General features: G+C 41.9%; 1 protein-coding gene across 1 annotated transcript in view; it reads right to left on the reverse strand.

Annotated features, from left to right (window-relative positions):
- Nucleotides 1-1025: 1025 nt before the first annotated feature.
- The window catches only part of AMPD1 (adenosine monophosphate deaminase 1), a 96273-nt gene continuing 83491 nt past the window's right edge, over nucleotides 1026-13807 (reverse strand). Inside the window, exons 12-15 of the mRNA XM_066600092.1 lie at nucleotides 7136-7256; nucleotides 5803-5976; nucleotides 4104-4214; nucleotides 1026-2836 (exon numbers count right to left, since the gene is read on the reverse strand). Of these exons, the coding sequence (XP_066456189.1) occupies nucleotides 2678-2836; nucleotides 4104-4214; nucleotides 5803-5976; nucleotides 7136-7256 (565 nt within the window). The 3' untranslated portion in view covers nucleotides 1026-2677. The remainder of the gene's footprint in view (nucleotides 2837-4103; nucleotides 4215-5802; nucleotides 5977-7135; nucleotides 7257-13807) is intronic.

The raw sequence follows: 13807 nt of genomic DNA on the forward strand, positions 1-13807 counted from the left end.
TTGCCGATGCAGATTCAACTTAAAATACTGGAAGAAGCAGCATTGCATTCCGACCGAACCCCATCATAGTCAATGGGGTCCGTTTGGAGCTGTTTGGCTCCATCCTGAGACAGAGACGTTCAGCATGGGGATTTCACCTTCCTGCTCCTTGAATGGACCAGGAAAATGGAACCCAAGGCACAGGTGTGAAACCACCCTTAAACTGGCCAAATACATTAGATAATTTTTGGTAGATCCTGACTTTGTCAACTGGATTTGACCTATATTCTAATCTGTATATAAGCAGTTCAACTGTTCCTCAGTGTATCTGCTGTTGGGGACATCAAGGCTCAGGCATGGTGTATTTAACTTACTTGATCCTTTTCTTCTCCCTCAAGGTGGGAAAAGCTGGAGACATCTAGCAGTTGTATCATGTTTACTTCTCTCTAGTCTATAGCAATAATCCTAAGTGCTCAGCTACCGGATTTCACCTAGTAGTGCCGCTAAATATGGCATCGGAGCAAAGGACTTCCTACCTACCCGAGTAGCAAGTGTTACTAAAAATGTCTTAATCACTTCTTCTGCTGCTCGTTAAAACGTTTGTATTGTTGGAGGTAGTCTGAAAACTTTTACATTTGCTGTCTTGTCAATGGGGGTGTTTGAGAAGCCATTGAGGGTACTGGCAGGTGGACGTCTGGGATGAGGATGTGAAAGCTGCTGACATGATTTATCCTTCGCAGAAAGCAGCCACCGCTTACATCAGATTTGAATTCTGTAATTGCACAATATCAGTCTCGTCTAGACAGAAGTCCACAAACATTTTAACTGACTGTCAAGAAAAAGTTATACTGCGTTCTTCCTCATCTATAAATCATAACCGTGACCTGTACATACTCTTGTTCGCTACGTAAATTCAGGCTCTGTTTTGCTATCTGTTCCTTGACCCTGCATCCTCTTCTACTGTTCACCATTCCATTTATAGTAGTGGGGTGCAGTTACATGGAAGGAAATGGGGAGAAGAAAGGAAAGGCACTTGAGACATTACAGATGATGTATTCAGTTTATTTCTGGGGACATTAATGGTATATGGTAATGAAAACAAACCTAAGAACACCGAAAAAACAGAAACTGCACGCTCCATGTTTTATCATTGGAAATCTTAATTATTTCCATGCCTTTTGATAAATACATGTTATGTAGGGGGTGGACAGATATGGAAATACGGTATGAAATGCATGCCTTAAGTTACATGGGATAAGGCATGTAGAGACCATTTTTAAGCAAAGGTAATATGACACAGATGCTGCCAGGCAGAAGTGAACATATACCCAAGCAACAAAGTTCCAATGGTCAGGGGTTTAAGCTACTCAGCTGCTGTTACCTGCTGGCTCCCAAAACCACCCAGAGCAGGGCAAGAGGTGAAGTAAACACAAATTCAGGAAAGCTCTTGGCCAAGCAGGGGTCAAAAGAGCAGCTCAGTGCTAATGATTAAAATACCATGCATTTTGTATAATGTTTCCATATTTTTGTCCACCCCCTGTATTTTGAGTGAATAAAATGGTTTCATTAGAATATACTCATTAAAACAGAAAAATGCCTACAAATTTTTGGATGTTAAGAGGGACACTTGTAGGAAAGATCAATGTTTCATGTATATCTATATGCTTTCTCGATTTTTCCTTTATACATTGTCATGAAAATCATCTGTATATAGACATCTTTAGGTTTACACTATCAAATCATGAAGTAATATACAGTTAGGAATCATAGATACAGTTTCTGGAACAATATTGTAAATATGTTTTTACAAAAATATTAGATCAAGTAGAGAATCATTTATGAAAGTAAGTGGGTGAGAGAGATTTGGATCAGTGTAGGGACTATCCACCCCCCTACTATCCAAAAAGGGACACCTGGGAGACTTCTTGATATAATTTTCAGCAATATTTCAGTGTAAGGACCCCTTCACACGGGCGTATTTAGGACATAAATATTTGCTATGATTGATTTCAGTGGGTTGTTCACATCTCTGTATTTTGTACACACATCAGTCGCTCATAAAAAAAACAACACAGTATACACTACTATTATGTGCATTTGTGCTCCAAAGATTGTCATAGAAGTCAATGTGGGATGTGCAAACACACACGCAATTTGCAAGGAGACGCGTAATACACTGTAATTTCGCAGGAAGAACACCACATCTGGAACTCATTAGACTAATTAGACAATTCAAGCAGTGAGTCTTTGTTTGCCGCACACAAATGAACATGATTTGCGAGCGAAAAAAGTAAAGTAAAAAATGCCAACACATGCACAAAAAAGCATCATTCATTCCACAAAAACACTACACTCATGCGCACGCAAATACGCATATGCTTATATGAAGGAGGCCTTGTTCTTCCTAGAAAATGATAAATAAATTGACAATTGGGTGTTGCCAGATGGGTGTGTCCATATGCTGTCTGACTGTTAGCATTGACTGGACAGAATCAGAGCGTGCCGATATGTGTGCAAAAAAGCACCGTTCAGTGCGCAAAAAAGTTGCGCAGGAGCGAGTGCAAATGCCCTCAGGAAGATGACTTTGGAGAATAGATATTTTGTAGAGGCTTTTAACATGGCCATTACAGGATCAATCATGCTTGCTTGAAGTTTCCTTAGCGATGACCCATGAGGTGTAGATTACCGGTAACGTTCCTTACTCAGCAGTTTTCAAAGCTTGAAGGATCAGACTGAGCTCATAACACCAGGTCTCATATCTGTAAGCCATCCTTATCTGAGCCACATTAGTCTTGCGGATATCATTGCCTTGTGGTCCTTCCAATTGATAATCTGTCCCAAGATAATGCACCTTCTCCTGCACAAACCAAGCATTTAGATAATGTCAGTATACTGTGCATGGATTTATGTAAAGGTTCATCTTTTACTACTTGCTCATGCCCCGTTTAGACGGAACGATTAGCGTTCAGAAAATTGTTATTAAAACAAAACTGAATGATAATTGTTCAGTTTAACAGGGTTTTGTCATAAAAAAAAAAATCTATACTTACCTATTCCTCCCCAGGCAGTCTACTTACCCGCATCTTCTCCTCAACGATCTTCTCCGGACTCCTGCAGTCCCCCAGGTCACCACACTGCAAGCCGGCCAGATCCTCTTCTTCTTGTTATGCAGCGGCTTTCTTCTTCCTGCAGGGCAATGCTATGCCGGGCTATTGCCAGGACTGTGCATGCGCGCTGTTTCACGACGTTAGCATAGGAAAACTTGCAAGAGCGCACATGTGCAGTCTCGACATTAGCGCGGCATAGCAAATGGCACTCTCTGCTAGGCAGTGAACGCTACATCAATAGTGACGTAGTGAACATTGCCCTGCAGTAAGGAGACTAACGGCAATGGACGCTTCGTCACCGGAAGAAGATGAATCTGGCTAGCTGGAGGTGATGTGACCCAGGGGACTGCAGGAGCCAGGAGAAGATTGGGGAGGAGAAGATGCAGTAAGTAGACTACCTGGGGAGAAATAGGTAAGTATTGATTTCTTTTTTAATGACAGAACTCCTTTAAATGCAGCCAACAACTGAATGACAAATGAGAATCGGGAGGTTTCAGCCGGCATAAAAACCAGCACCACTAATCATGCAGTTTATCGCCATATAGTACATGTAATTGTGCGAAAAAAATCATCGCTGTTTACAATTTTCTTTTGTGCTACTTAATCCACAAAAGGGAGAACACTGAGGAGATAGAAGACTATTTTCTCGATACTCCTCTTTTTTCTTGTTTCAATAATATTGGTAATTTTTCATTTTTCATAACAAAATAAAGTACAATACATTCGATAATAAACCAACAGATACAATACAAAAATACCATTAAAGCATTTAGTAGCCATGTGACTCATGTTGGAGATTAAGTAGGTTATGGAATGAAAGTAGAAAGAACAGTTCTACATACTCACTTAGCATCTATCTGTACCAGGCAACTTATTGAATAAAGTCGTCCATCACTATTCTGTTTAGTAGTGGCAGTGATCTATGGCAGTTACAATCTGTTGTTGGGGAATGTGATATATCCTACACTAGTAGAACACTGATTATGCCCCCATTGTATTAAATAATAAAGTACATACCTCATGCGACAATCCACTCTGCAAAACACTGCTCCTTGCAATCTCACACATGTCACAAGTGCTGAGTTTGAAAACCTGCGCGGCTATTGCGTATTCTTCCATGAGAGGTTCCTGTAAGCAGCACAGTGAATTTACAGTTAGAAGTGTTGGGCAGAACTTTAACCCCTTAATGTCAGCCAATATGCCTTTCTATGGTGGTCATTAATGGATTTTAAATCTGCATACACATTTTTTTTAAGGCGGTGGTTTGCCTGACAGCCAGGCTCCTGCTCTAACAGCCTGGAATGGAGATGATTTTCAGGGTAGGGCTTATATTTAAAGCCCTTCCCCGAAAATCACTGCAGTGTTTGCCTGCAACCCATTGCCTTCAATGGGGCTGCCTGTAGTAGTGGCGGCCCCATTGAAGGCAATGGGAGAACATCACGATCCTCTGCCACAGTTGTGACAGCTGTGGCAGGGGATTCCTTTACTCCCCATGGGGATTCCCCTTGTCACTGAACACTGTGACAGTGATGAGGGGACTCCCCGTTGAGAATATTTACGCACAGCACAGACCTTCCCAAGGCACAGATGTTCTATCTTTTGCAGATGCATGAATTTGCACATAATTGCCATTTTTCTTTTGTCCCGAAAAAATGCAACAAAGGCAATTCAAAAGTCCCATGTACCTCAAAATGGTGCCAATAAAAACTACAACTCTTACCACGAAAAAAACAAGCCCTCACAGAGCTCTGTTGCTGGAAAAATAAAAATGCTATTGATCTTAGAATGCGGCAATGCAAACTTAATTGTTTTTTTTTTTAAATGTATTTTTACTCTGCAAAAGTAGTAACAAATAAAAAAACTCTATAAACTTGGTATCACAGTAAGGGCTTATTTACATGAGCATATATCGGCCGGTGTTTTCACTCTTCCATCTAAGCAGTTCCCCCCTTCCATCTCCCTCACCATCTCTTTGCCCCTCTCCTCCACTCTGGCGTTTGCAATGGGAGGGGGCGGGATGGCGCGGAGCTAAGCTCCGCTCTGTCCTGCCCACTCCCATTGCTGGCTATTGACAAGGGGCGGGAGGGGTGGAGCTTCGCCCACTCCCATTGCAAACCACTTGGAGGGGAGGAAAGAGGCAGAGAGCTGGTGAGGGGGAGGGAAGAGGGGGACTGCTCAGATGGAAGCGTGTATCGGCCGGCCGTGAAAACGCTTATGTAAATAAGCCCTAATAGTGCTGATCAGGTAAGATGGTTATCATGTTATTTTTACTGAATGCTGAACGCCATAAAAACTAAACCTAAAAATAATTGCGGAATCTCTTAACATTTTTTCCCCATCTTTATCCGAAAAAATGTAGTAAAAGATATACAATATATTATATATATATACCCCATAGTGGTGCCATTAAATTATACAACTTATCTACCCCAAAAAACAAACTCACATACAGCTATCACCAAGTTTTGGCTCTTGGAATGCAACAATGTAATCACATGGTCCTTGAACCAAAATATAGGCTTTTCACTAAGGGGGTTAAAGCTGCTGGGCCCCAATGCTAAAAGAGCCCCCTACCATCTGTAATGCTTCATTCCTAGTAATGGTTTCTTTATATGGGAAAAGGGACGTTATGGACCCCCAGAGGCCAATTAAGCTTTACCCTTCAGTTATTAAAGTAGACAAGATTACAACTTTACAGAATATAGCATGTTGTTACCTTGGTGTAATGGAACTGCATGGGATCATCTGTAGATAAGGAGATCACTAGGCCTTTTTCATGGAAATCCAACAAGGGGTTTTTGGCATACTCCAGAAACAGACTATTGTTACTTAAAGGTGACATGGCAATGGGAATTTTTGCCAAAAAGTACAGGTATTGCAGCACAGGACTCTGTAAAATACAAGTTTTATAAATTCCAAAAAAGATAACAACCAGAAATATTGGCTGAAAGGCAAACTGGATATTGATGACTAACTGAATGCTATTTTGAATACAGTATGTTATGTAGAATTGAATGTCCAACCTTCAGTACCGCTGCGTTGCAAAATCTGAGTGCAAAATTCTGTGTCGATTAATTATTCAATATATCTTTATAGAAGTTTCACCTATGTGATGCAGAGCTCCAAATCCCCTGTATGCACTCACACAACCATTAGGGTTGTCTTGGATGCTACGGATGGGCCCACATAATTTGATCGAACTATGCCCTAAGAACCTTGCATTTTTATGCAGTTAATATAAACACTACAGTAGTTGTGCATTTTTGTGCAGATATCTGTATGAGTGCTGAAGCACATTTGTTACTGTAGTTGTCGCAGCCATAGCTTATGTGCTCCTTCACATTTAATTTATTTGTTGGAAGTGCGGGCTTTTGTTTTATGTTGCATGTTCATTGTTCATTCACACAGTCATAGTCTTAAACAATACCATTGTAAATGCTTGCAGCCGCAACTGAGGAAAGCTTTGAAACGTACTGCCATAGCCAATTATGCTACTCTGTCTGTCGCAAAGGCCAGAAATCTGCTGAAACATAGACTAAAACTTGCAGCTTTGGTCTCCATTTTAGTAACGAAAACCTAAGGTTCCATTAAGAGTTCTATCTAGATGCCGTTTTTGGATGGAACTATGGGATGGAAGCTTCTATGCAGTGTGAATGTAGCCTGAGCAGGGAGCTCGATAGGTCCAAAAATTCACCAGGCTAGGGTAAAAGGACCAAGCATGTCTTGATGTACCCAATCCTCAACTAGTTTTCATGAATACACAGGGTGTCATTATACTTTTATTCAAAACCACAATAGTTCAGATAGCGCCAAAAGGATTAATGGTGGGTTATCTCCTCCTCCGGAGTAAGTGCCATCCTTATTTCTTGCTTTTCTTGGATTGACGACCTGTTAGGGTTATCTTCTTACATATTCTACGAGCGCAAACTTTTTTATTTACAACGTATTATACTTTTATTATGACATATAAAAGATAAGAGGTGCTAGTGTTGATAAGATACATTTTTTTCTCAAAACACCTATTTGAAATTCAAGATGTACACATTTACCTTTTTCAAGTTCAAGCCATGAGAAATATTGTCTGCCGTCATGAATGCAGCCAGTAGATGAGTGATAGCGCCAGCCTCCCCACAGTGAGGGCGGAACAGGAAAGTGTTCATTCCCCTCTCCCTGGAACAAAGCAGGGATTCTCATAGGCACATTATACATTTAATGCCAAGTGTCCTCCATACTTAAAGGGAACCTTTGAGGAATTTTATGCTAACCAAACCATAGGCAGCATAAAATTTCAAACAAACACGTACATCACAGACATCTATGATTTACTACAACATTTCACAGAAGACATTTTAAAAAGCACCCATGAAAGAGGCGATAAGTTATGAGACCAACCCACTACCGGCTGTTCGCGGCCTGGATCAGCTAGATTTAAATGTCTCTCCCCTCCCTATTTGTGTATTGGTAGAGACTGGTCTCTCTACTCCCCGTTCTTGTCCTGGTTCAGCTAGATTGAGAGGTCTCTTCCATCCCGATTTGGGTATTGGTAGAGACTGGTCATGCTTCTCCCCGTTCTTGTCCTGAATCAGCTAGATTGAGAGGTCTCTCCCATCCCTATTTGTGTATAGGTAGAGACCGGTCTCTCTACTCCCCGTTCCTGGCTGCTTTCTAAAATATGCTTTTCTCTGAAATGCTGCAGCCCTGCAGAGTAAGGGCCTTTTTACATTAAACGTTATCGTTCAAAAGGATCGTTGGATCGTGCAAAATTGAACAATAATCGTTCAGTGAAAACACGGTCAACAATTGAATGAACAGCAAGAATTGGGTCGCTTCTCATTCATTTTATGCAGGCATAAAAATAATCGCTTGCTGATTCACACAGCGTTGCATGTGAACGACGATTATTTAGTCCTTCACATTTACTGTAACAGCGAACATGATCAACTGAAAAATTTGTGCAACGCAATTCTGAACGAAACGGAGAACGATTCTTCTGTCTGTATAAACAGGCTGCACAAGCAAACTCAGTCATCGTTGACTTGTGCGAACGATTCTTGCTCCATGTAAAAGCAGTCTTAAACATAGATGTCTACAACGTGGATGCAGTACAAGAAGTAAAAAGCACTCAGAAAGAAGAAGAATGGATTTTTCAAGCTTTTCCTGAATTTCTTGAGTGTCTTCCTTACAAAGTAAATGTCTTTCACAGTAAATCAATGATTACAGAATAATAATTAATTCATACAAGATTAATGGTGAAGTCGGTCCAACTTCTGGGACCATTCAATGACCCATAATCATTATTGATTACTTATATGGCTAATTTCAGTCAGTTCATCAACAACAGTTAACCTGCTTGCTGACAGTTTTCAGGTAATACAAATCTTGAAAGGCTTGAGTTTGTTGATCATTATGAATTGTTAGCTAAAATAATGAGATTCATTAATTTGGGTGATTTGGCTTACCCTCTCCCTAGAATCTAGCAGAACTGCATCTTGGCAGATAAATAGTATCTCTACCTACAGACTACCAAGTAACTTTTTAATCATTGTGATCTTGTACAGTATGTGTTTCCCAGCTAGTATGGATTTATGATAATCCCTGGGTTAACAAGTCAGATGATGTCCTATTAGTTAAATGTATCTAGTCTGTATTTCCTACACATCATACTAATTATTAATTTACAGAAGAATGAATCCTCCTAAGCATCTCATTTACAAGTCTATTGTACACAGTGAAATTTGTGCTATTGACAACTACTTAGGACAATGATGTCAAGTGAAATCCTGCTACGTTGTACTATTATTGCTAAACAGTCATTTTCCCACAGGGTGGATATGGAACGCGGAGAATCAGTTGGCAAGCATTGAATCATGGACTGGTGTTAAGAAGGGTAGAGCAAAAAATATGATGGCATCTAATGTGGGTCAGAAGATAGGAGGGTCTGGATACAACAGAGTCAATTACCTGCGTTAGTCGTATATAATATACAATTAGTGCAAAGGTTTGTCTGGCCTGTAAGTGAATGCACTTACAGCCAAAAACATAAATAGCCATGTTAGAATGTACTATGCAGGTAACAGTCATAAAAAGAATGAATGCTTAAAGGGGTTGTCCCGCGGCAGCAAGTGGGGTTATACACTTCTGTATGGCCATATTAATGCACTTTGTAATGTACATCGTGCATTAATTATGAGCCATACAGAGGTTATTCACTTACCTGTTCCGTTGCTAGCGTCCTCGTCTCCATGGTGCCGTCTAATTTCAGCGTCTAATCGCCCTATTAGACGCGCTTGCGCAGTCCGGTCTTCTTCCTGGTGAATGGGGCCGCTCGTGCCGGAGAGCTGGTCCTTGTAGCTCCGCCCCGTCACGTGTGCCGATTCCAGCCAATCAGGAGGCTGGAATCGGCAATGGACCGCACAGAGCCCACGGTGCACCATGGGAGAAGACCCGCGGTGCATCGTGGGTGAAGATCCCGGCGGCCATCTTGCTAAGGTAAGGAAGAGGTCGCCGCAGCGCGGGGATTCGGGCAAGTACTAAACGTTGTTTTTTTTTTTTAACACATGCATTGGGTTTGTCTCGCGCCGAACGGGGGGCCTATTGAATAAAAAAAAAACCCGTTTCGGCGCGGGACAACCCCTTTAAATGCGTTGCAGATGATTTCATGCTTCTTTCCCATTCATCTTTACAGTAGACTCTTTTTTACATTGCGCTTGCATTGTCCATTGGGAGGTTGGGAGATAAACCTTCTATGAAAGGCTCCGGGGAATATTACTGTATATAGTAGCATACAGTGACATATGTTGCCCATAGGGTTCCATTGTAAAAAGAAACATACGTTATACTGTGTGGTGTATGTAATGTGTTAATGGGTTCTTTTATATGGAATAGAGCAGACAACTACAATACTACATACAGTTACCCATTGGGTAAACAGGACCCTATGGACACTTTAGATGTATGCACCGGAAGCTTTCACAATGCATTTACACTACAAAGGCACTATAAATAGGGTCTTAATTTTAACATACTTGTTGAAATATTCTAGTCATTATTGGCAGAAACTGCATGGTCTATTCTTATAGAAGATTGTTCTAAAAATATTTTAGGCAGAAGTTAGACTAGTACAGCGATGGGGTCCATAGCTACCCCATTTGTATTTAGAGATCAGTTTCTGTTTTTTAATACTCATCTAAAAAAAAATCAAATTACTACTTAAAGCGACCCTCCAAATTACTACTTAAAGCGATGGACAATCAGAGAGCAGTTAGAAATTTCTGCAGCTGTCTTAGATGGGTGAAAACAGGGCCTGAAACTAGTGGAACAGTGGAGTGGCATTGAGTACTACAGCTGCAGGTAATTTACGTCTGTGTCTCTCCCAACGTTGGAGGGTTGCTTTAAGTAATTGTAGAAAAGACCAAAAACTTTGGTCTAGTCTGCAAATTTTAGCTTATGGCTTATTGGCATATTGGCTTATGTAAGTGCAAATTTCTCACCCCGTGCTGCATGATGGCTGTGTGGGCAGGCTGGCTCTTCCTTGCATATTTAGAGTTCCAGCAATGACCACTTCTGTACTTTCACACAGGAGTGATGATAGCTCAGTAAATGGAGATAGAGTGAGTCAGAGATCTGTTCCAGCAGCCCACCTCCATTCACAGTAAACAGGCAGTGGTTTATAGATGAATGACTGCCTGTTTACACAGGCCAATCATCGTTTGATTTTTGTGTGTATCTAAACTGAATGACAAAAGACAAACAAATGAGTATTGTTATTCGTTCAGTTGCTGCTGGCATTTCTACTGAACAGTTATCATCCAGATTTTTGCGACTTAGTGGGAATTCAAATGGTAACTGATCCATGTAAGAGGGTCCTTGGTGTAAAGGGTTGGTTGGCTGCTAAAGAGTAGTGCTGAGCGAGCCGTTCTTAGAGTTCATCAGAACTCCTCTGCTGCTATTCCTTCCCTCTCGCAGCATACAGTGTCAAACACACTAAGGCTGCCTGTCCACGGGCGGAGCCGCCGCGCGGGAGCAGGAGTCAGCACATGGATCTCCCCTGTCAGCCTATCTGACCGCGGAGAATCGGGCAATTAGCAGCATGCTACAAATTGCCACTCGCGAAGGGATAATCACTATGATTCTGCGCTCGTGGACAGGGGGGGGGGGGGGGGGGAATAGCTTTCCATAGTAACACTATAGAAAGCTTTCACTGTGTTCCCCGCAGCCGGATTATCGCCCCTGAGAACACAATGAAAATACGCCCGTGGACAGGCAACCTAAGGGAGAGATGCTGCAGCTACATTCCGCTCCTTCTTTTCTACTGCTTATTGTTTCACAGATCTTTTGGAGACTTGGGGCCCTTTAACATGAGACAACCCATCAGGTGCAGATGCCCAACAAGTCTTCCCAGCGAGAATCGTTCCTGTGCTTTTACTCAGTTATGATCATTGCTAGTGAACAGAGGTGGAGCAGGCGGGGACCCTTCCGGCCCACCAGCCTTCATTCACAGTAAGCAGGCCGTCATTCATAAATAAATGACGGCCTGTATACATGGGCTGATCCCTCATTCAGTTTTTGCATGCAGAAACTGAAGACGAACGATATGCAAACAAATTCATGTTTATCGTTCAGTTGGGACATGTATTAACAGTGAATGATAATCCCTCAGATTTTCGCTTGATCACGGGAATCTGATTTATCAGCTTGCGTAACAGGACCTTCAAAAAGTTTATAAACATTAAAAAGGGGCCTGCAGACCTAGATAGAGAAAGAACAGGCTGCTGAAAAATGACGAAGATGGCACTTTCCCCATATAAGATGTAGTACAAAATTTCAAATACTACTGATTAATACCAGAAAGGTCCAAGGAAGGTACAGTCTACCTGCTAGTACTTGGTTATATTATAAGTTGCAGGGTTATGAGTTGTATACATGGATATTAATTCTTTACAGCAGCAAATAATGTGCTGATAGTATGTAAATAGGGTATTATAAATGTGTGATAAACAGTTCTGTAATCCATCACAGAGGTCTCATGGAGGCTACTGACAGGATTTATTGTAAGCAGGAGAATGAAGGCTTAAAGAGCAGTTCCACCCGAAACTTATTTATACATGCATGCAGATTATACAGTGTAAATTTAGCTTAGGGTGGAGTTGATTTCAATACACACTCATATTTGTTTGTGTGCTACAGCAAGACTATACCGGCACTCAGAATAGATAATAGACCAGCCAACACAAGTGCACTTCTTTTCTCCACAGTTTAAAAAATATGTTAAAGAAAAGCGACACCATCTGGAAGATCATGGGATTAGTATCACTTTGTGCCAGATACAATGCTTGGAGTTACAAAGTTTAAAACAACATTTTCATTAACCCTTTTCCATCCACCCCACATAAATTAACCACTTAATGCTGCAGCCCCCATTCCAATAGTTCCTATACCACGTTTACTAAAATATAACTTTTATTAGATGTAAATTTGCTAGAAGGTTAAACATCTAGATTGCAGTCTGTCTAAACACTCATTCGGTAAATCACCCGTGCAGATTTGCCCCATTTCCCAGGGACATGAGTGGAAGACTCAAACTCCCTCCTCTGTATAGGAGAAGGGAGTTTGAAATATATGATCACAATCAGGGGCTAAAGGTAATGTATACGAAAAAGGGGAAAGATCATTAGGTGATACATCCAAATATGCAGGTGCAAAATTGCCCGAGTTCCCTATGAACTGAGTCGAAGGCTCAAACTCCCTCCTAAGGCCTTAGTCAGACGGGCGTTTTTTTGCGCGATTTGCGCATGCGTCCGGCGATTTTTTAAAACCATTGCTTTGCAATGGTATCGGACACATGAGCGCTTTTTATGCGCTCGTCCGATAAATTATAGAACAGAAATCGCAGATCGCACCTATCTGCGATTCCTGTTCTCTTCACTATATGCGCTCAATGGGGCCGGCGGCAGCAGCGCCGACCCCATTGAGAACATATAGAAGACAAATCATTCTTCTCTGCCACAGCTGTAACAGCTGTGGCAGAGAAGAACGATGTTTGCCCATTGAACTTAATGGAGCCGGCAATATAGCCGACTCCATTGAAAGCAATGGGCTGCCGGCGTGCGCGGGATGAATTGTCGGGAAGGGCTTAAATATATAAGCCCTTCCCTGCAATTCATCCAGAAAAGTGTTAAAATAAAAAATATATACATACTCACCTGCTCCCGGCAGCCGGAGTTCCGCGCGGCCGGCCTACAGTGGGTGTGAAGGGGGTGTGAGTCAGACCTGCCCCCTGATTGGCTCAGCGCTGAACTAATCAGGGGGCAGGTCTGACTCACACCCCCTTTACACCCACTGTAGGCCGGCTGCACGGAACTCCGGCTGCCGGGAGCAGGTGAGTATGTATATATTTTTTATTTTAATACTTTTCTGGATGAATGGCAGGGAAGGGCTTATATATTTAAGCCCTTCCTGACAATTCATCCCACACTCGCCCGCAGCGCATTGCTTTCAATGGAGTCGGCTGTATTGCCGGCTCCATTGAATGCAATGCGCTGGACAGCTCCAGCCCGTTTCTAATGAAACGCGGCTAGGAGCAGATTTTCGGGCGATTTTCGGGCATCGGTCACGTGATTTGCGGATGCGCATCCGTCATGCGATCCGCAAATCGCGCGAAAAAACGCCCATCTGACTAAGGCCAAAGTATCAAGGGGAATCATTAAATAAGCCAAATAATT

This window comes from Eleutherodactylus coqui, chromosome 4 (genome assembly GCF_035609145.1).
Source record: "Eleutherodactylus coqui strain aEleCoq1 chromosome 4, aEleCoq1.hap1, whole genome shotgun sequence".
Classification (NCBI taxonomy): Eukaryota; Metazoa; Chordata; class Amphibia; order Anura; family Eleutherodactylidae; genus Eleutherodactylus; species Eleutherodactylus coqui.